We start from the raw sequence: 24,685 nt of genomic DNA, 5'->3' as shown, positions 1-24,685 counted from the left end.
ATACAGTCCCTCCTTCCTCCATTCTTGCACCCCTCCCACCCCCCATTATATGTCATCATCCGCTTATCAGTGAGATCATTTGTCTTTTGGATTTTTGAGATTGGCTTATCTCACTTAACATGATATTCTCCAATTTCATCCATTTGCCTGCAAATGCCATAATTTTATTATTCTTCATAGCTGAGTAATATTCCATTGTATATATATACCACAGTTTCTTTATCCATTCATCAATTGAAGGGCATCTAGGTTGGTTCCATAGTCTGGCTATTGTGAATTGAGCCGCTATGAACATTGATGTGGCTGTATTTCTGTAGTATGCTGATTTTAAGTCCTTTGGGTACAGGCTGAGGATTGGGATAGCTGGGTCAAATGGTGGGTCCATTCCAAGTTTTTCAAGGAATCTCCACACTGCTTTCCAGAGTGGCTGCACTAATTTGCAGTCCCACCAGGAATGTATGAGTGTACCTTTTTCCCCACATCCTCTACAACACCTATTGTTTCTTGTATTCTTGATAATCGCCATTCTAATTGGGGTGAGATGGAATCTTAGTGTAGTTTTGATTTGCATTTCTCTTATTACTAAAGATGGTGAACATTTTTTCATATGTTTGTTGATTGCTTGTAGATCTTCTTCTGTGAAGTGTCTGTTCATATCCTTAGCCCATTTGTTGATTGGGTTATTTGTATTCTTGGTGTAGAGTTTTTTGATTTCTTTTTTTTTTTTCAAGTTATCATATTTTTAGTTCATTTCTAGATACTACCAAAAAAAAAAAAAGAATATTTGCATCATGTATTAAATTGACCAAGTGCCAGAACCTTATGATGTTATATTACATGATAACTAATCTATTATTACTGTACACATATTTATGCACAGACATAAATACACATATCGTTTGCATATAAACACGTGCAAGTATATTTCACTTGGACTGAAAAGTTATTTACAGCTTCGTCTAGAGATACATACAACAGTGATTAACAAGTGCACAACCTATCTACAGCATGCAGATTAAAACTAAATAAACAGTGTAAGAGTTTATTTTAAAACAATTACAAGATGTTTTATATTTCTCCTTCATCCTGAACTATGTGTTTGAAAATGCACCCTTCATAAAAACCACATGCAAGTCTTTTTGATGGTGAAACAGTCGACTTCATACAACCACATGTCTGCACACATCCTCAGAAGATAGCACAGACCCCACACAGCCACCCCAAGGAGAGGGAAAGAAAAAAATGTGTGGGTATGTGTGTGTGAGAGAGAGAGAGACAAAGAAGAGAGAGAGAGTCTCTCTGTTCTCTTATTTTTATTTATTTTTGTCCCTTTTTTAGAGGAGGAGTTTTCTTTTGCCTAAGAATTGAAATCAAAGATTTGGGCTGGGAAAAAGATTCTAATCAATACAACTAGGTTTGTTTTTATTGTTTGATAAAGACCCTCCTGAACAAGAAACTTGACTAAAATCAACCAAACATTTCATAACCCACTTGCCACCTTTCATCTGAGAATTGTTTTTTTTTATTAAAAATTATAAATTTACATAGGGCAATGTTGTTTGATTCATTTTGTTATTTTTTTCCCTTTCCCCCCACCCCTCCCACCCCTCTTTTCCCTCTATACAGTCCTTCCTTCCTCCATTCTTACCACCCTCCTTATCCCTAACCCTAAACCTAACCCTAACCCTAACACTAACCCCTCCTACCCCCCATTATATGTCCTCATCCGCTTATCAGCGAGATCATTCGTCCTTTAGTTTTTTGAGATTGGCTTATTTCATTTAGCATGATATTCTCCAATTTCATCCATTTGCCTGCAAATGCCATAATTTTATCATTCTTCATGGCGGAGTAATACTCCATTGTATATATATGCCACAGTTTCTTTATCCATTCATCAACTGAAGGGCATCTAGGATGCTTCCACAATCTGCCTATGGTGAATTGAGCAGCTATGAACATTGATTTGGCTGTATCTCTGTAGTATGCTGATTTTAAGTCCTTTGGGTATAGGCCAAGGAGTGGGATAGCCAGGTCAAATGGTGGTTCCATTCCAAGCTTTCTAAGGAATCTCCATACTGCTTTCCAGAGTGGCTGCACTAATTTCAAACCCCACCAGCAATGTATGAGTGTACCTTTTTCCCCACATCCTCTCCAACACCTATTGTTGCTTGTGTTCTTGATAATTGCCATTCTAATTGGGGTGAGATGAAATCTTAGGGTAGTTTTGAAATGCATTTCTCTTATTACTAGAGATGTTGAACATTTTTTCATATATCTGTTGATTGCTTGTACATCTTCTTCTGTGAAGTGTCTGTTCATTTTCTTAGCCCATTTGTTGATTGGATTATTTGTATTCTGGTGTAGAGTTTTTTGAGTTCTTTATAGATTCGGGATATTAGCGCTCTATCTGAAGAATGAGTGGCAAAGATATTCTCCCACTCTGTAGGCTCTCTCTTCACATTACTGATAGTTTGCTTTGCTGAGAGAAAGCTTTTTAGTTTGGATCTATCCCAGTTGTTGATTCTTGCTTTTATTTCTTGGATATGAGAGTCCTATTATGGAAGTCTGATCCTAAGCCAACAAGTTGAAGGTTTGGACCTACTTTTTCTTCTATAAGATGCAGGGTCTCTGGTCTGATTCCGAGGTCCTTGATCCACTTTGAGTTGAGTTTTGTGCAGGGTGAGAGATAGGAGTTTAATTTCATTCTGTTGCATATGGTTTTCCAGTGTTCCCAGCACCATTTGTTGAAGAGGCTATCTTTTCTCCATTGCATATTTTTGGCACCTTTGTGTAGTATGAGAAAATTGTATTTATTTGGGTTTGTGTCCATGTCCTCTATTCTGTACCATTGATCTACCTGTCTATTTTGGTACCAATACCATGCCGTTTTTGTTACTATTGCTTTGTAGTATAGTTGAAGTTCTGGTATTGCGATACCCCCTGTTTCATTCTTCCTGCTAAGGATTGCTTTAGCTATTCTGGGTTTCTTATTCTTCCAGATGAATTTCATGATTGCTTGCTCTATTTCTGTGAGGTATGTCATTGGGATTTTAATTGGAATTGCATTGAATCTGTATAGCACTTTTGCTAGTATGGCCATTTTGACAATATTAATTCTGTCTATCCAAGAACATGGGATATCCTTCCATCTTCTAGGGTCTTCATTAATTTCTTTCTTCAATGTTTTGTAGTTTTCATTGTAGAGATCTTTTACCTCTTTGGTTAGATTGATGCCCAAGTATTTTATATTTTTTGAGGCTATTGAAAATGGAGTTATTTTCCTCATTTCCCTTTCAGATGTTTCATCACTTGTGTGTAAAAATGCTTTAGATTTATGCATGTTGATTTTATAGTCTGCTATTTTGCTGAATTCATTGATGAATTCTAGAAGTTTTCTGGAGGAGTTTTTGGATCCTCTAAATATAGAATCATATCATCAGCAAATAGTGACAGCTTAAGTTCCTCTTTTCCTATTCATGTCCCTTTAATTTCTTTAGCCTGCCTAATTGCTCTGGCTAGAGTTTCAAAGACAATGTTGAATAGAAGGGGTGAAAGAGGGACATCCATGTTTTGTTCCCATTTTTAAAGGGAATGTTTTCAGTTTTTCTCCATTAAGAATGATGTTGGCCATGGGCTTAGCATAAATAGCCTTTACAATGTTCAGGTATGTTCCTACTATCCCATTTTTTCTAGTGTTTTGAGCATGAAGTGGTGTTGTATTTTGTCGAACCCTTTTTCTGCGTCAATTTAAATAACCATATGATTCTTATCCCTAAGTCTATTGACATGATGGATTACGTTTATTGATTTACGGATGTTAAACCATCTTTGCTTTCCAAGGATGAACCCCAATTGATTGTGGTGCAAGATTTTCTTAATATGTTTTTGGATAGGTTTGCCAATATTTTGTTAAGGATCTTTGCATCTATATTCATCAGGATATTGGTCTAAAATTTTCTTTCTTTGATGTGTCTTTGTCTGGTTTGGGTATGAGGGTGATATTAGCTTCATAGAATGAGTTTGGTAGGGTACTCTCCTTTTCTATTCCCTGGAATACTTTGAGAAGTATTGGAATGAGTTCTTCTTTGAAGGTCTTGTAGAACTCGGCTGAGAATCCGTCTCGTCCTGGGCTTTTCTTGGATGGTAGCTTTTTAATGGCTTCTTCTATTTCATTGCTTGATATTGATCTGTTTAAATTGTGTATGTCCTCCTGGTTCACTTTGGGAGGAGCATATGTCTCTAGAAATTTGTCAATGTCTTTGGTAGTTTCTATTTTGTTGGAATACAGATTTTCAAAGTAGCTTCTCATTATGTTATGTATCTCAGAGGTGTCTGTTGTGATATTTCCTTTTTCACCATGAATTTTAGTAATTTGAGTCTTTTCTCTCTTTGTTAGTGTGGCTAAGGGTTTGTCTATTTTGTTTACTTTCTCAAAGAACCAACTTTTTGTTATGTCAATTTTTTGAATAGTTTCTTTTGTTTCAATTTCATTGATTTCAGCTCTGATTTTAATTATTTCCTGTCTTCTACTACTTTTGCTATTATTCTGTTCTTCTTTTTCTAGGGCTCTGAGCTGTAATGTTAGGTCATTTAGTTGTTGACTTTTTATTCTTTTCTTCAATGCGCTCCATGCAATGAATTTTCCTCTTAGTACCGCTTTCATAGTGTCCCAGAGATTTTGATATGTTGTATCATTGTTCTCATTGACCTATAAGAATTTTTAAATCTCCTCCCTGATGTTTTTTGTTATGCATATTTCATTCAATAGCATATTATTTAGCCTCCAACTGTTGGAGTAATTTCCCTTTTGTGTTTTGTCACTGATTTCTACTCTTAGTCCATTATGGTCTGAAAGAACACAAGGCAGTATCTCTATTGTTTTGCATTTCCTAAGGGCTGCTTTGTGGCATAACACATGGTCTATTTTCAAGAAGGTTCCATGAGCTGCTGAGAAGAAAGTGTATCCACTCGTTGATGGGTAGAATATTCTATATATATCTATTAAGTCTAGGTTATTGATTGTGTTATTGAGTTGTATGGTTTCTTTGGTTGGATTTTGTTTGGAAGATCTATCTAGTGGTGACAAGGGTGCGTTAAAGTCGCCCAGAATTATTGTGTTGTGGTCTATGTGATTCTTGAAATTGAGAAGGATTTGTTTGATGTACAGGGATGCACCATTGTTTAGGGCATAAATATTTACTATTATTATGTCTTCCTGATTTATGGTTCCCTTAAAGAGTATGAAATGTCCTTCTTTATCCCTTCTGACTAACTTTGGCTTGAAGTCCACTTTATCTGATATAAGGATGGAAACCCCCGCTTTTTTACTGGGTCCATGTGCGTGGTAGGTTTTTTCCCATCCTTTCACCTTTAGTCTGTGGATGTCTTTTTCTATGAGATGAGTCTGTTGGATGCAGCATATTGTTGGGTCTTTCTTTTTAATCCATTCTGCCAGTCTATGTCTTTTGATTGATGAGTTTAGTCCATTAACATGGGTTAGGGTTATTATTGCGAAATGATTTATATTCCCAGTCATTTGGCTTATTTTTAGTTTTTAGGTTGGCTTGTTTTCTCCTTTGAGTGGTTTTTTTGTAAGGTAGTTCCTCACTTTGCTGACCTACATTGTTGTTTTTCATTTCCTCCTCATGGAATAATTTGTTGAGAACATTCTGTAGTGCAGGTTTTCTATTTGTAAATTCTTTTAACTTTTGTGTATCATGGAAGGATTTTATTTCATTTTCAAATCTGAAGGTTAGTTTTGCTGGGTACAGGATTCTTGGTTGGCAATCATGTTTTTTCAGACCTTGAAATATGTTGGTCCATGTTCTTCTAGCTTTTAGAGTCAGGGTTGAGAAGTCGGCTGCTATCCGTATTGGTCTCCCCCTATATGTAATCTGATGCTTTTCTCTCGCGGCCTTCAAAATCCTATCTTTATTTTGAATGTTAGGCATTTTCATTATAATGTGCCTTGGTGTGGATCTGTTGTGATTCTGTGCTTTGGTGTTCTATAAGCCTCTTGTATTTGATTTTCCATTTCATTCTTCAGGTTTGGGAAATTTTCTGATATTATTTCATTGAATAGGTTGTTCATTCCTTTGGTTTGTATCTCTGTGCCTTCCTCAATCCCAATAATTCTTAAATTTGGTCTTTTCATGATGTCCCATAGTTCTTGGAGATTCTGTTCATGATTTCTTACCATCTTCTCTGCTTGGGCAACTTTATTTTCAAGATTAAATATTTTGTCATCATTGTCTGAGGTTCTGTCTTCCAAGTGGTCTAGTCTTTTGGTGATGCTTTCCATTGAGTTTTTCATTTGGTTTATTGTCTCCTTCATTTCAAGAATTTCTGTTTGGGTTTTTTTTGAGAATCTCTATGTCTTTGTTGAAATGACCTTTTGCTTCCTGCAGGTGCTCTTTCAGCTTATTCGTATTATCATTCATTTCCTACATTTGTTCTCTTATCTCATCCTTTGCTTCACAAATCATCTTAATCATGTATAATCTAAAGTACTTTTCTGACATTTCTCCTAACATACTGTCATTGGATTCTATTACTATAGAATCTAGATTTGTTTGGATCATTTTCTACCCTTGTTTTTTCATATTGTTCATGTATCTTCCCCTCTAGCAGTGCAGATCTGGGGTATTGCAGATTTCCCCCTATAGACTTATAGTGGCCCTATAGGTTTCCAAAACCCTTTCTTTAAGGGGAGATCAATATTAGCAGTGCCCAAATCAGACACTCTGCAATCCTAGACCAAATAGCCCCTATGGGGGCAATAACAACATTGTCATAATAAACAAAATGAGTTCAAATATTATCTTTGGTAAAACAAACAGATTTGCAATAAGGTCTGCAGTTTCTGATGGAGGACAAAGAGGATGCAGAGGGATGTAGAATGTGGCTGTTAATGGGATAAGAAAAGAATACACAGAAGTTCTAGAAAATAGAAAGGGTGAGAGTGTAATCAAAACAAATCAGATGTTAGCATGCAAAAAAGGGAGGAAGAGACTCTGAGGGAACAGGTAAACAAAAGGAAAAGAAAGCAAGAAAAGTAAAGAAATAAAAACAACTTTTTTTAAAAAGGAGAAAAAAGAAAATCTACTGTATAACAGTCATATACTAATGAGAGCTCCCAGTGTTCAGTAGCCTGATGCATGAGAGGTACCAGAAATGAACTTCAAGCCTCCAGCAGGCATCGCGGGATGGGATTTGCCCCACCCAAAGATCGGAGCTACGGCTTCCAGGATTATCCATGATGGCTGCTCTGGCATCGAAATGTGTTGGTAAATGGGGAACTGCAGCTCAGGGGTAGACGTGGTCAGCTGGAGATGGGATGCGGTTGGTCTGGCAGGAGTCCTGGAGATCTGGTGTGTTTGTTGTGGTTGTGGGATCCTGGAGGCCAGGTGCAATCAGTCAGTCTGGGGTCCTGGTTTGGGGCGCAGTCAGTTGGTCTGGGGTTCCTGGTGGCAGGGAGCAGTCAGTCGATCTGAGGGCCCCAGAGGCAGGGAGTGATCAGTTGGGCTGATGGATCCTGGAGATGGGCTCAGTCAGTCTGGCCATGGGTCCTACGGGGCCTGGCTGTTGTCTCAAAATGGCGGCAGCCACGTGTAATCAAACCTGCAGGTACTGTAACAGTGAACTTCCAGGCAGCAGCAGGCAGCTGGTGCTCCACTGGTGGTTGGCGATCAGTTTGCTGACTGTTGTCGGACGATCGGGAGGTGAACCTCGAGCGTTGGGTGATGGATAGAAGTGAGGCAGGCGATGGACAGGCGATGGACAGGCAAGAGGCAGGCAAATGGCGGATGATAGATGCCTGACAGTGAGCAATCTGCTCTCAAAAAAGGCATCTATATGCTGGCAGACTGCAGGTCATCACAGCAAACAAATGGGTAAACACCAGGGGATCGATAAGCACCAAAAACTGCCTCACTGAGAAACGGATATCCTCTGCTTGAAACCGGTGTTACAGAGCGACAAGGAACACAACTTCCCTCTAGTCCACCATCTTGGATCCTCGAGGTTTCTTATTTTCCAGATACATTTCTTTTCAAAGCAACATCTGCATACACTCATGCTAGGGAGATGAATTTAGCCCTGTGCTGGCAGATCAATTTTGGAAGCCCTAAATTATTAATGCATATTTATTATGGTAAGAGATTATGTAGTTTAAGACTCAGATCAAGGTGGTTATTCAGTTATTAAGTTATCCTCCACAAATACACCACAGTAACAGTTATTCCACACCAAACTGGCCTATTAAGACATAATGAACCTGGTGAGTGCCTGTTTGTACTGTGATAAAGAAAAGACACATTGAAGGAGGAAGGAAGATAAGAGTTGCCTCTCCCCAACCTCAAGCAGCCCAGCATGAAGAGAGATGCATCCTTCTTGGACAAGAGAAAGTGAATTAAGCCCAGAATTTAGACTTGAAACCCAGGACAAGGTGTGCCACAGAGAAACCTGGTGCTTGGCAGAGCCCAACAACTCTGCCCCTATTCCAGTAACCTCAGACTGAGACCATGGAACTGTGTTGATTTGGGCAGTAAAGAAACTTTCTGTACCACCACTCCTCCAATCTCTAGCAGAAGAGGGGAGACCAAGACTCTCTAAAGATCAGGGTCACAGAGCAGGCACAGGACTTTGTCTTAGAGCTCAGTTCCAAGTCCACCACGATCATGAGCAGCATGATCATGAGTAGGAATTAGAGGCCTCAAATGTAGAACAGAGATAGTAGAGCAAGACCTGTGTGCTGGTGGGACAGACTCAAGAAGAGACTGCATCTCCTGTGGCTGGTTGCAGGAGTCTTGTGCCTTGAGTCCACCTCAGCAGTAGGCATCTCAAGCACTGAGGGGCTTGGTCCCTCCCCAGTTCTGTGTTGCCTTGGCAAACTGTGTCTTCAGGATGTGATGTAGCACTGCAGCATTGGTGGCCAAAGGACTACCCACCTCATTCCTCCTTGAAGCCAGGCAGCACAATATGGAGATAGTTTAGTCTCTGCTTGAGAATGAAAAGTTAATTGGGCAATTGTGAGTGGAAGCCTCAGGTTCTTATCTCTATGTATTTTAATACAACACTCAAAGATGAAAGATCAAGAATTTCAGGCATCAACAAAAATAAAAAAAGAAAGAAAGAATACATAAGAATGTCCCATTTCAACTAATGGCAGACTTCTCAATGATAAACATATAGGCCAGAACTGAGGGCCATGAGATTTTCATAGAACTGAAGAAAGACCTGCCAATCCAGAATACTGAACCCAATAAATCTATCCTTTAGAAATAAAAGAGATTCAAAGTTATTATCAGATACCCTGTTCAAAAAAAAAAAAAATCACCATATGATACAGCAATCACACAGATGATCATATATCCAAAAGAAAGGGAATCTGTTTATGGCATTACAATTTGTAGTAGATACAAAATGAAAATACTCGGTGTCCATCAGCTAATAAATGGATAAATGAAATGAAGTATATTTACACATTATTTTTTCATATAAAGAAAGGGAATCCTTTCATTTGCTATTGCATGAATGGACCTGGAGATTATTAGGTTAAGTAGAAGAAGTCAGACAAAGAAAGACAAGCACCTTATAATCTCACTCATATGTCCAATCTGAACGAACTGACCTTTTAGAAGTTGAGAGTGGAATTGTAGTTACCATGATTGGAGAGTATAATAGATAGGACTCAATCGTGACAGACTAATCAATGAAAAATAGGTTTTACTTCTATAGGAGCAAGGAGTCCTGGTGCAAAATTGCACAGTAGGGTCACTATAGAAAATAATATTGAACTATATTTCAAAAAGACAGAAGAAAGCATATCAGAAGTTTTTGCCAAAAATAAATGAAAAGTTTTTGAGGAGAAAAAGATAACACAATGTATATATGCATCAATGCATCAATTTATCCCATTAATATGTACAATCTTTATGTTTTTTTTAAGTACCAGTTAAAATAAGTTTAATTGAAATGAAAAAAGAAAAAAATGTTAAAGGTGACGTGAACTAGGGAAAAAGATTTTATAGTTTATATCTCATGGATTCAATGATACAAGAGAAGTGCATTGCAAGGTACATTTGATAACAATGGAAACACGGGGAAATGGAATTTTTTGAAGAAAATTGAGGAAGCTTACAGTACCTGGGGGAGTCAACAAAGGTTGACAAAGAGCACATGAGGATTATCTGAGCAGCACATAAGACCATGGGTTTAGGGTCGGGAAATCTGTGTACATTTGTGTGGATTCTGTACACACTTGCTGCACATACACACACAAAAATGAGTTGCAAGAGTGACTCAAAGTTAGATATTGAGAAGGTCAGAATGGGGGAAGAATAGGTCCAATGGATGACACTTTTTTAAGAAACTTGAAACTTGCCCAAAGAAGCAATGTATCTATGTAGCAAAAGATCAGACAAGGATATATCTGACTGCAATTTCTATATATATTTTTATTAGTTCTTCTTAATTATACATGGCAGTAGAATCCATTTTGATGGAATTATACAAGCATGGAATATATCTTATTCTAATTAGGACCCCATTCTTTTGATTGTGGGATTCACTTAGGCATTTTCGTATGTGTATATATGAAAAGTATGTTAGATTTATTTGACTGTTATTCCTATTCCTAGCCCCTCCTTTCCTTTTGTTCCCCTGTGTCTAATCTACTGAACTTCTATTCTTCATGTCCCTCCTTTTATTTGTGGTTTAGCTTCCATGTATCCATGAAACCATTGTTTATTTGGGGGGAAGGGGTATTGGCTTATTTCAGGTAGCATGAAAGTCTCCAAATTACTGACAAATGTCATAAAGTCATTCTTTTTTATAACTGAGTACTATTCCATTGTGTGTGTGTGTGTGTGTGTGTGTGTGTGTGTATCACAATTTATTAATTTGTTGATGGACATCTAGGCTGGGTTCATATCTTTGCTGTTGTGAATTGTGCTGCTGTAAACATTGATGTGGTTGTGTCTCTGTAGAATGCAGATTTAAAATCCTTTGGATGTGTGCTGAGGAGTGGGATAACTGGGTCAAATGGTAGCTCCATTCCAAATTTTTGAGGAATCTCCATATTGCTTTTCAGAAGATTTGCACCAATTTGTAATCCCACTAACACTGTATGAATATTTCTTTTGCCCCATATCCTTGGCAACATGTAGTGTTATTGTGTTCTTGGTAATTGCCATCCTGCAATTTTTAATTTAGTGAGAATGATTCATATGAGTCCTTATGTTTCTTCAGATGAAATTATTTTTTTCTTTTTCCATTCAGGGCCCTCATAAACTTTTTAAACTTTTCAAATGACTTCAAATGTGTTTTCCCCCTCCCCAATAGATATAAAGCTCCACAAAGATGAGAACATTATTTCCTTGAAATATACCCAACACCTAAAAACATTTCTGGAACAGGATGAATTCTGGAAATATGTTAGTATTGTGAATAAGAAAACATGGAAGCAGACTCTCAATATTACCTTCAAATACTTTTCTCCTATATCAGGTTTGGGTAGAAAGTTTAATGGAGACTTATTTGAAGACCACTCTGCACATTTTTATCCTTTCCCCATCAAGTGTTATTTGCTCATGTCTGGGTCTCTATTGACCACTCTCCTTGTTCCCTGCTGTGCCTTGAGGAAATGCCACCTTTGGTTTTCAAAGCAACTGAGAAGCCCAAGAGTACAGGGAAATTTTGGTTTTCAAGGAAAACATTGGGATCTATGTGGCCCTCTGGCTAGCCAAATATCACATCTGATGCAGACATTCCCATCTACTCAGGTGACACAGTTCTGTGGCCTAAAGAGAATTGTAGAATTGTGGAGTGATGGACAAGTAGACAGGTAGATACAGAAACAAGGCTTATGGTCAAAGCCCCTGTGAGTTGGTTGAATGCCAATGAGTCCCAGCTACAGGCAACGTGGAAAAAGCAATCTAGGTCTTAGTGTAAGAAATACAAGTGTGATCTTGATGAAAGCTGTTGAAAATCAACCTGGTAATTCTACCCCTTTTGTTTAGCTGGATAAAGTTGAGCCCAAAAGTTCTAATAGTGAGAGGAGTTGAGAGGACACTTCCCCAAACTGTAAGAGCCCAGGGTAAAATCTGGAATGTGGCAAATTGGGGATCTCCCAGGTTCCAGCACAGCATAGAAAGAGTATTTTCCTAAGACCAGGCCACTACAAATCCTAATGGGACTTAAACACTGAAGTGGTTTTGCAAGTGGACCTATTTTGGAAGGTGGAGTCCACCTCTTTGAGAGAAGAGTAGAGGTGAGGCACCAAGGAGAATGGAACATGTGGGCTCAAGGGAGAGGAGAGATTCTGTCATCAGCTGGGCTGAGGAGCTGTCACTGAGAGGCGTGAATGAGGACAGAGAGGACAGGTCTGGATGCCACCATATCTCTAACCTCAGATGACTCAGTTACCCTACCCAGATTGTGTCTCTAGGTCACAACATAAGGACACAGCACTTGAACATCTTCACTAATATGATTTTCTAACACCTGTTAACACATTTAGCACTTCTAACAGCTTTTACCATTATGGATCTTTACACTTAGCCATGAAAATGTTCATTATGAAGAGATCTTTAAGATACTGGAGAATTCAGTCAGAAAGTTATAAGTAAGGAAATTGAGACTGAGAGTGGATTTAGGATAAATAACATAGTACTTCACTTACTTATACAGAAATCAACCAACATCCAGACCTTGCCTGCAAACTGCCCTTCTGTCTGTCTCTACCTTAAGAGTCACCAAAAGAGTCCATGTGCTATCATGTGCTGAACACACACTTGGCACACTCAGTCCTTTTTACTTGCAATCTCCCAAATCCCTTAGGCCACAGAGAAGAACCATTTTGTTTGTTTTTTGTGGGCCTGGTTAATTCCTCCTTTTGGACTGAAGCAAGAATGTCTCTATCTATTCTGATTTATGACACAAAGAAGAATCTGTCCCCTAGTGTGCAAAATGTAGATGTCAAACTTTAAGGTACTAGTACTTTTAATTTTTGCTGTGTTGGTCCTTTGGTTGAGTATATTAATTCTGCACTCAGTGACCCTTGGTGAAATTGTTGTTCCTCTGCTCTTCCTCCTGCTTAAAAATGTCTAGGCACTTTTCAGGTCAGATTAAGAAGATCAATTTCCTTTAAAAGGACAAGGAGCTAGGGAGTAACCTTCAGTGTCACCTCAGTCTTCACTCTGAAAATTCACCCCCTCTCCTCACATGACTCAGGCACAAGTTGGGGAGAAGCTCAAGTCAGTTGGGCTCTGCCACAGCCCTCATGTGGAAAAATGTTACTTTATGATCTTCTGTAAAAATGTAGAAGGCACAAGACACAGATAAATATATTGATAATATTTCCAGCAAACATATTGATTGCTTGAGGTGAACCCCAAATCTATTTACCTCACTTGATAATTCCTAAGGAATTATTATATTATTAAAACTACCCATCTCACTTAGAATACCAGTCTTGGTGTGTGTTTTTTTTTTTTATTTGTTCTAATTAGTTATACATGACAGTAGAATGCATTTTGACATATCATACATAAATGGAGTATAACTTCTCATTATTCTGGCTGTGCCTGATGTAGAATCACATTGGTCATGTAATCATATATGTACATAGGGTAATAATGTCTGATTCATTCTTCTATCCTTCCTACTCCCCTTCCTCTCCTCTCCCATCACTCACCTCTGCCTAATTCAAAGTACCTCTATTTTTCCCTGGCTCCCCTTACTATGCATTAGCATCTACATATCAGACAAAACATTCAGTCTTTGGTTTTTTGGGATTGGCTTATTTTGCTTACCACGATAAACTCCAGCTCCATCCATTTATCTCCACATGCCATGATTTCCTTCTTCTTTAAGACTGAGTAATATTCCATTGTGTGTCTATACGACATTTTTATTATCCATTCATCTGTTGAAGGGTATCTAGGTTGTTCCCATAGTTTGGCCACTGCAAATTGAGCTGCTATAAATATCAATGTGGCTGCATCACTGTAGTAACTGATTTCAAATCCTTTGGGTACAAACTGAGGAGTGGGATAGCTGGGTCACATGGTAGTTCCATTCCAAGTTTTCTGAGGTATCTGCATGCTGCTTTCCACAATGGTTGCACCAATTTGCAGTCCCACCATCAGTGTATGAGTGGACCTTTTTCCCCACATCCTTGCCAACATTTAGCGTTGCTTGCGTTCTTGATAATTGCCATTCTGACTGAAGTGAGATGATATCTTAGAGTACTTTTGATTTTTATTTCTACAAATGCTACAGATGAGGACCATTTTTTCAAATAGTTGTTGATTGATGTTTTTTCTTTTTTGTGAGTATGCTCAGTTCCTTAGTCATTTATTGATTGGGTTATCTGATTTTTTTTTTTGGTGTTGAGTTTTTCAGTTCTTCATATATCCTGGAGATTAATGCTCTATCTGAAGTGAATGTAGTCAAGATTTTCTCCCATTCTTTAAATGCCTTACCATGCCTTATCTAATACCCAGTAATTGTTATGACTGCAAAAATAGACAACCTTTGGGGGGAAAACAAAAGACCCCATGCTTTTTGCTTTTTCTTTCATATCATTGTTGTCAGTAACTGCTTAGTCTCAATGGACTAAGGCAAGTGTTCCTCCTCCTATCAATCTTACTGCTCCTAGAGCAGATGGTCAGACTGGGATGTACCTCTGTCCTCTAAGTATGATGTCTCAGAAAAGGAAATTCAAAAATCTTCACTCAAGCGTCACATATTTTGAAGAAGAGCCAGTTGCTATAGCAGAAAGAAAGTGGGGCATTTTCATCCTGCTGTTTGCTTTGAATTCTTCGGTCATTTTCTAAAGCTTCTCATTGATACTCTTAACCCAACCTGACTGGTGTCCTCAGAAGAGCATAGAGACAGAGACAGACACAGGGAAGAGGGACAGGGGAACACAGAAGCTCAACTAAGGCAATGCTTCTGTGAGCCAAGGCACACCAATGACTGTCATTGACCAGCAGAAGTAAGGGTGAGGAAGAATCCCCTCCTACAGTCTTGAGAGAAGGAGGCAACCCTGCTGACACTCTCAGTCCCCACTTCTATCCTCCACAGCTGTGAGGTAGGGAAATTCTGTTTTTTAAAAAAATAATCATCAGTAATAATGATTCCTTACCAAATTCTAAACCAATGAAAGGATTTATGTTCTATCTTATGATTGAAGGACTTTAGTCAATTTGAAAAAGTTGGACCATGTTAGAGGGACATACTGAAAAGTTTATGTTAATAGAAAAGCCCTAGGATGGGTCTTCTTTATAATCCACTCTAAGCAGATATTTTTTCTCAGTGTTATGACTCTTTGACATCTACACATTAGACCAGTACAAAATTTACACTGCAGAAGTACAGGTCTTGTTTTATTTTTTAAAAACCTGTCCCTTATTTTCTAACACTGTTAAAATATAAGTATCTCTTCCTTTTTTTTAAACTTTATTTTATTTATTTATTTATTTATTTATTTTTATGGTGTGCTGAGGATCAAACCCAGTGCCTCAGATGTGCTAGGCAAGCGCTCTAGCACTGAGCCACAACCCCATCCCCAAGCATCTCTTCCTTTGGGAAGCCAGTCCTCATGATCATCACTGGGTACTTGACGCACTCATTCATGCTATTCCCCTCTCCCTGCTCATAGTGGGGGACTAATAACACAGGTACAGTCAGTTAAAATATTTGCCCTCAATTTACCCTCTTGTGAATCTAGCAGCACACCAGGGCCCACACCCTCAACTGTGTAAGGAAAGTCTTGCTGAAGAGCAAAAGAAAAGAGAGAGAAGCAGGGATTGGGAAGGACTGTGGGGGTGGGGGAAATGTCTTGGAAGCACCAGGTCCCTGTTCCTCACACTTTCCCTCATTTTTTCTGCTAACTTCATGCATCAAACCTCTTTCAGTTGGTTTCTGTAACTTGTAATTTTGCTTTGTTATGTTTTCCTTTACATAATTTTGTGTTTGTGTAATTTAGTCAGACTGATAACTGAATATATCATTTTATCCATAATATATATATATATATATATACACCACCATTTTTAAAATTCAGTTTTCTGTCATTGTTCAGAGACTGAGTTGAACTTGCATAGCTCGTACACAAAGAAATCTAACCTCAAGATGAAAACCTCACAGGTGAGAGAGACAAATGGGGCAGAACCGCTTGTTATGAGAATCCCAAGAGCCCCAACATCGAATATTATATTAAATTTCTATGACTCAATAAAAGCCTCAGGTAGTAGATTTACTTCATATTATGCCCCAAAACTCAAAGAAAAAGCATCCAATACAAATGCTGTTTACAACTGAGGGAGAGAGGCATGCCAGTTCTTTCAAGTGACCATGAAAAACAGACATTTCAGGTCAATTTTAGCACTTTAGGCCTCTTACATAATGCCCAAGCCTTGATATATTCCATTTCCCATGATTTAAGAAAAGCTACTCTCAACAAATAATTGCTATTCATGTGTCTATACACTGGAGACCCAGATGAATCAACCACAACACTCAAACCTCTGAGATTTTGTGACTGTAGGTTGTGCAGACTGAGTATAAGTTCAATATGGCACCTTACTTTTAACTGAGAATATATTCTTTCATAACTAAGACAGGTATAAAGAAGGATGGATATTAAAATGTTGGTATTATTTACCCCTATCTTTTGGTAATGCAAATGAGGAAGGGGAATCATTGTTTTCTCTACATCCCTTTCCACCACTGACATCAAAAGAAGAATATATTTTTGCAAATAGAAATAATTATGATTTTAAAATCACTATCATATAAGAAATGCCTATTTAGCTGGCAGATGGTATAAACCATAGTAATATCCACCTTCTGGAATCAGGTGATCTGGGTTTATAGAAGAATGCATACCTACCATCTGAAGACACACTTTGTTTTGTTTATATTTCATTAAGTCCAACAGAGTAATTCAATCCCTGAGATAGCAAGTGAGGATCATCTCTGTGTGGATGATAGCTGGCTCTATTTTCTAAATCATGTCCCTTTCAAAAAAAAAAAAGTGTTTCAAGGGATTTGGATGTATGTGATTTCATACTGCAATGCCTAGAACGTACTAAATCCTCAATGTATTATTAAGATGAATAAAAGTGTTGCCGAGTTTGCAACAACCCTACTGGATACTCTGTTCAGTGCCAGGGTCCAGCCCTAGCAGGGGTTGGGTGTCCTCGGTGGATGGGAGGCGTCTGTGTGGTGGAGAAACAGCAGACACAGACACCAAGTGTTCTGAGGCTGAATCTGTCTTTATTTTTTCTGCCAGTCTTTTTATAGATATTTTTCTTTAGTAATGATTATATCATTTTTGGTTAGTTTAAAACAAGAAAAACATTCAAAAGTACAATCTATGCTTCTTCTCAAAGTACACATTCTCTCTGTATGACAGTCCAGACCAAAACAGTCTTATTTCCCAGCTAGACTGAAACAACCTCGTCTCCCAGCTAAACTGAGGCCACTATGATCTACCAGCCTGTAACCTTCAGAACAAACACATCACTAGATTTTCTGAGAAACCACCCCCACCATGAACTCCAGTGTTTAACAGTGAAAAGTTTTTACTATTATTAAAGGGCAAAGAAATCAAATTATAGTTAATATTTAGTCTTTTCTAATTTCATAAAATGGCAGACTACAATCTTATTCTGATTTTCAAAGAATTAGACTAAACATAGGAAAAGCACAAATTATATTTATGACTAATCTAAAAGTTTTTATTATGTAAAGTATCTGTAGAATCAACTATTGAAAATAAGAAAGCAAGCAGCAAAGGTTAAACCTCGCATCCAAGCTCAGAGGAATGCCTCTGAGCTTCCATTATTATTATACTAAGGCAATCACAGGCTCCTTTAAACTCAAGCACAGCCACAGTTGTTTATTTACATATATTTTATCTATGTACTACTGCCAAATTTTTATTGTGCACTATTTTGTGTCCCAATACAGTAACTTTCCCAGTGTTTTTCCAATAAGTTTCTAAATGATATATTGATTACTAATAATAAAAAAGCAACTACACATGGAGACATGCCACGCCTATGGCCCCAAAGAGGGAGGACAATCAACAGAACTGTGTCACGTGTTGAGTCCTTTATTCCAACAGACCGTGTCAAGTGTCGGAGTGGCAGGAAATAGACACGGCAGTTCAGCAAAATGAAAGATTCAGTTGATGCTCTGAGTACATGTACTGTATGAATTTGACTCTTGACCCTCTCAGGCTATAGCTGGGTTAGACTTGTTTGGTCTAAGAAGAGTAGAAGAGTAAAGATGAAACCTGCACTGCATAATCTATTTCTTCACCCAAAATACTTCAGATTTTCATCAGTGGAAATTATACAAGTTTCTTACAAAAGTTTGATATTGCAATAGAATTCAGTGCCTAAGACAAACATAACCTCATGATATTTAAACTTCAGGGGACTCTAATCAGATATGCCAGTGGATTCTCTCAGATAGAACTTGGATGTAATGCTATTCTACCTAAACTGAAACATTCTAACTCTTGGGAGCTAGAAATGTACCATAAACAATGGGTAAAAAGGAAATAGTGCCAGTGCAGACAAGCTTGTGTCTCTAATGAAGCCAGAGCTATGATCAATGAGGCACAACTGGTGGCCCTCACAGGCGGTGCTGGTGTTGACCCTAGTGTGGAGCTAGAACTGAGGGGAAACCTGATTCCACAGGGAAGGAGAGCTGGCTGCACCCACAGGCACAGCCTAAGTCAGGGTTTCTGTTCTGGCGACTGATCATTATTGTTCCTGTCCATGGGCAGCAATATTGATGGCTGAGTTTTATGATGCCCCTGTAGCTTTCATACTCTTTATAGTCATAACATCTTAAAGATTAGTGATTTCAGTTTGAAATATTTGTATTTTCATTGTGACTTTCCAAGTGAGTTATCTTGTCATCACTCCCTTTTTATAATGATATAAATTAAAATGGCCTTGTAGTAACACTTCAGGAATCGACACTTCATGTTAATATCAGCTTCAGAGAAAAACAGGAATATTCTAATGATAATGCTTTAAATAGCAATTTTTTGGGGGTGGTGGCAGTTTTGGGGAATGGAATTCAGAGATACTCAACCACTGAACCACATCAACAGCCTATTTTGTATTTTATTTAGAGCCAGTGTCTCATTGCATTGTTAGTGCCTTGCTATTGCTGAGGCTGGCTTTGAACTGAAGTTCCTCCTGCTTTAGCCTCCCGAGGCACTGGAATTACAGGTGTGAGCCACCGCACCTGGCTTAAAGTAGCAATTTTATTAAGGTGGACTAATGCTTTTGATGTTCATTTCATTTTGATGGTCTTCTTGGAAAAAAATTAATGAACATTACATTCTCTTGAGAATGGGTCCATGCTAAACTTCTTTATTACATAAACTTGCTATCATATTACAATTCCATATCCATAACCAGATGCCTGGTCACAGGTCTGAGCCCATACCTGAAATGGCTTCCTGATCAGCTTCAATAGATGTCTAATGGCTCCTTTAAACTCTTTATTACTGACAGAATAATCTCTCAAAACAAAACATAAAGGCAAATAAGCATGCTCAAATCTCTTGATAACATCTGATCTCTCTTCTAAATTATCTTTCTATCTTTTGTAATGGGATGTTTGATGTAAGGTACCCTGATTATTTTAGTCAAAATAACCTGCTTTCCCTCTCAGTCTCACACTATTTCATGGGCTCTTTTTATATCCCTCAATAAGAAATAAATATAAAGTGTTAGTTTTTTTATATATTGAGTTTCTCATTTTTTAACAAATGTTAAACTTAGTTGAAATTATTATCTGCGAACTGAAAGTTTGGGGGAATAAAATAGTGAAAAATTAAGCCTAATCTTTTTCCACTTCTGTGAACATACAGTGGATAAATACAAATCCTATCAAAAAGGGAGGTAGACTGACAGGGACAGATTTGTAGACAAAGACATGGATACTGTTTTAATACAACAGATTATATGTCCAAGCTGGAAGAAAACATATACACACATGTATATTTACATACTTGTATATATTCATTTCTTGGACACACACATATGCATGTGTGTATATGTATATGTGTGGGTGTGTGTTTGTATATACATTCATTTCTTAAGCCAGCCATTCAGAACAGACCTTATAAATTCCTCCTTCTAAATTTGTCTTCAGACACTTGTTCATGGAATTCCCTGACACCAAATGTTGAATCCACTCCCCACACCCCAAACCCAGAAAAAGAAAAGATTTCACAGTATTGTCTGTGACATGTAGCTCTCAATTCCAACCCAAGATACTCATTGTGTTTGTTTTTGGTTTTTTTCTCCTTTAGGATTTGTGCATCTGGTTGGAGGACATGGACCCTGCTCTGGGCGAGTGGAAGTGAATTCTGGAGGAGAGTGGATTCTAGTATCTGATGGGAACTTCACCTTCCCCACGGCCCAGGTCATCTGTGCAGAGCTAGAATGTGGCAAGGCAGCATCTGTCCTGGGCAAACTGCCCTTCAGAGAGGACAGTGAACAGGTCTGGGCTGAAGAGTTCCAGTGTGAGGGACATGAGCCTGGGCTCTGGTTCTGCCCCAGAAGGGCCTGTCCTGGAGGCAGTTGCCAACATGGTGGGGCTGTGCAAATTGTCTGCTCAGGTGAGTCTCACAGCAATATTTTAACCCACCTTCATATAATGTTGTAGGAAAGCAGATATGAGATATGGCTAAAATCCTGTCTTCTCCTAGGATATACAGATGTTCGGCTCATGAAAAATGGCAGCTCTCAGTGTGAGGGTCAAGTGGAGATGAAGACCTCTGAAGGCTGGAGAACACTCTGTGCCTCCCACTGGAATATGGCCAATGCCAATGTTGTTTGCCGTCAGCTGGGCTGTGGGGTCGCCCTCTCCACCCCAAAAGGAGCATACTTTGTGGAAGGACATGATGAGATCTGGAGAGACCGATTTCACTGCTCGGGGTCTGAGTCCTTCTTGTGGAATTGCCCTGTGACTGCCCTGGGTGTTCCCGCCTGTGCCCATGGAGACACAGCCTCTGTGGTGTGCTCAGGTAAGGGAGGTCAGGGCTGACTGGTACTCGGTTTTCTCCTTGAGTGACATGATTCTGAGAGCAGACAGCCTGGAGGGCTGACTTCCAAAATGAGATATTCTGTGGTGAAATATGATTCTTCTCAATAATCATACAGCTTTCACGTCCTGCTAAGGGTTATTCAGAGAAAATTTTTTGACTGACAAAGGCTATAGGTTTATTATTACCTATATAGTTTAACCATAGAGAAAAACAGAGTAAGATAAGGAACACCCAAATACATTCTGCAAATTTTCGTTAAATCTTTTTTTACATTTGTTTTTTTGCTTTTTCTAATTAGTTGTACAGGAGAGTAAAATGCATTTATATATTTTGATAGATCATACAAAAATAGAATGTAGTCTCTCATTTTTCTGATTGTACATATTGCAGGATTGCATCAGTCATGCAGTCATACATATACATGAGGTAATAATGTCTGTTTCACTCTATTATCATTCCTTCCCCTATACCTCTTCCCCTCCCTTCATTCCCCTCTACCTAATCTAAACTAGTATATTCTTGTCTACACCCCACCCCATTGTGAATTAGCTTCCACATATCAGAGAAAACATCCAGCCTTTGCTTTTTGGGGGTTTGGCTTATTTCACTTAGCATAATACTCTAACTTCATCCATTTAACAGCAAATGCCAGGACTTCATTCTTCTTTAAAGCTGAGTCCTTCAGAGTTTTTTATTGTATATTTTCATTTGTTCTTATTAGGTATACATAATATAATGTATTATAACATATTATACCTATGAGTATAAATACTCATTCTTCTGGTGCTACATGATATAGAATTACATTGGTCATGTGATGATATACACACATAAGATAGTAATATCTGACTAATGCTACTATCTTTCCTATTCCCATTCCCCCTTCCATCCCTTGTTCCTCTTTGTCTAATCCAAAGTTCTTCTATTCTTCCCTACCCTCCCTTATTTGAGTCAGCATCCACATATCAGAGAAAACATTCAACCTTTGATTTGGTGAGAATGGCTTATTTTGCTAAGCATAATTATATCAAGTTCCATCCTTTTACTGGCAAATGCCAAAATTTCATTTTTCTTTAGGACTGAGAAATATTCACTTGTGTATATATATCACATTTTCTTCATCCATTCATCTGTTGAAGGTCACCTAGTTTGGTTCCATAGTTTAGCTATTGTGAGTTGAGCTGCTATAAACATTTATGTGGCTGTGTCACTATAGTATGCTGATTTTATGTCCTTTGGGTATAAACCGAGGAGTGAGATAACTGGGTCAAATGGTGGTTCCTTTCCAAGTTTTGTGAGGAATTCCTAAACTGCTTTCCATAATTGTTGCACCATTTTGTATTCCCACCAGCAATGTATGAGTGGACCATTTCCCCAACATCTTTGCCAATGTTTATTGTTGCTTGGATTCTTGATAATTGCCATTCTGATTGGAGTGAGTTGAAATCTTGGAGTAGTTTTGATTTGCATTTCTCAAATGCTGGAGATGTTGAACATTTTTTTCATATATTGGTTGATTGCTTGTATTATTACTTCTGTGAAATACTTCTTCAGTTCTTTAGCCCATTAACTGATTGGGTTGTTTGTGTTTTTGATACTAAGTTTTTTGAGTTCTTTTTATATCCTACAGATTAGTGCATGTGATAAAGATTTTCTCCCACTCTGTAGTCCATGTGTCTTATACTCTGTACCATTGGTCTATGTGTTTGTTTTGGTGCCAATACCATGCTGTTTCTAATACTAGAGCTCTATAGTACACTTTGAGGTCTCACATAGCATGATATTCTCCAATTTCATTCATTTGCCTACAAATGCCATAATTTTATCATTCTTTATGGCTAAGTAATATTCCATTATATATATATATATATATATATATATATATATATATTTACACCACAGTTTCTTTATCCATTCATCAATTGAAGGCCATCTAGGTTGGTTCCACAATCTGGCTATTGTGAATTGAGCAGCTGTGAACATTGATGTGGCTGTATCTCTGTAGTATGCTGATTTTAAATCCTTTGGGTACAGGCCAAGGAGTGGGATAGCTGGGTCAAATGGTGGTTCCATTCAAGGCTTTCTGAGGAATCTCCATACTGCTTTCCAGAGTGGCTGCACTAATTTGCAACCCCACCAGCAATGTATGAGTGTACATTTTTCCCCACATCCTCGCCAACACCTATTGTTGCTTGTGTTCTTGATAATTGCCATTCTAATTGGGGTGAGATGAAATCTTAGGGTAGTTTTGATTTGCATTTCTTATTACTAGAGATGTTGAACATTTTTTCATATATCTGTTCATTGCTTGTAGATCTTCTGTGAAGTGTTTGTTCATATCCTTAGCCCATTTGTTGATTGGGTTATTTGTATTCTTGGTGTAGTTTTTGAGTTCTTTATATATTCTGGAAATTAGTGCTCTATCTGAAGTATGAGTGGCAAAGATTTTCTCCCACTCCATAGGCCCTCTCTTCACATTACTGATAGTTTCCTTTGCTGAGAGAAAGTTTTTAGTTTGGATCTATCCCAGTTGTTGATTCTTGCTTTTATTTCTTGTGCTACGGAGTCCTGTTAAGGAAGTCTGATCCTAAGCTGACATGTTGAAGATTTGGACCTACTTTCTTTCTATAGGATGAAGGGTCTCTGGTCTGATTCCGAGATCCTTGATCCACTGTGAGTTGAGTTTTGTGCAGGGTGAGAGAAAGGGGTTTAATTTCATTATGTTGCATAATGATTTCCAGTTTTCCCAGCACCATTTGTTGTAGAGGCTATCTTTTCTCCGTTGCATATTTTTGGCACCTTTGTCTAGTATGAGAAAATTGTATTTATTTGGGTTTGTGTCCATGTCCTCTGTTCTGTACCATTGATCTACCTGTCTATTTTGGTACCAATACCATGTTGTTTTTGTTACAATTCCTTTGTAGTAGAGTTGAAGTTCTGGTATTGCGATACCCCCTGGTTCACTCTTTCTGCTAAGGATTGCTTTAGCTATTCTGGGTTTCTTATTCTTCCAGATGAATTTCATAATTGCTTGCTCTATTTCTGTAAGGTATGTTATTGGGATTTTAATTGGATTGCATTGAATCTGTATAGCACCTTTGGTAGTATGGCCATTTTGACAATATTAATTCTGCCTATCAAAGAACATGGGAGATCTTTCCATCTTCTAAGATTTTCTTTAATTTCTTTCATTAGTGTTCTGTAGTCATTGTAGAAGACTTCCACCTCTTTTGTTAGATTGATTCCCAAATATTTTATTTTTTTCGAGGCTATTGTGAATGGGGTAGTTTTCCTAACTTCTCTTTCTGAAGATTTATCACTTATGTGTAAAAATGCATTGGATTTATGAGCATTGATCTTATAACCTACTACTTTACTGAATTCACATGAGTTCTAAAAGTTTTCTGGTGGAATTTCCGGGTTCCTCTAAGTATGCAATCATATCATCAGCAAACAGGGATAGTTTGAGTTCTTCTTTTCCTATTCATATCCCTTTAATTTCTTTGGTTTGTCTAATTGCTCTGGCTAGAGATTCAAGGATGGTGTTGAATAGAAGTTGTAAAAGAGGGCATCCCTGCCTTGTTCCAGTTT

At 38.0% G+C, this 24,685-nt stretch overlaps 1 protein-coding gene across 1 annotated transcript in view; it reads left to right on the top strand.

Moving 5' to 3' along the window:
* The window catches only part of LOC306662940 (antigen WC1.1-like), a 129,478-nt gene that overhangs the window by 47,591 nt on the left and 57,202 nt on the right, over positions 1-24,685 (top strand). Inside the window, exons 3-4 of the mRNA XM_079143197.1 lie at positions 20,357-20,665; positions 20,756-21,073. Of these exons, the coding sequence (XP_078999323.1) occupies positions 20,357-20,665; positions 20,756-21,073 (627 nt within the window). The remainder of the gene's footprint in view (positions 1-20,356; positions 20,666-20,755; positions 21,074-24,685) is intronic.

This window comes from Sciurus vulgaris (genome assembly GCF_902686455.1).
Source record: "Sciurus vulgaris genome assembly, chromosome: 5".
NCBI classification, from domain to species: domain Eukaryota; kingdom Metazoa; phylum Chordata; class Mammalia; order Rodentia; family Sciuridae; genus Sciurus; species Sciurus vulgaris.
Note: the sequence above shows the minus strand (reverse complement) of the source record. Positions and strands in the feature narration are given on the sequence as shown.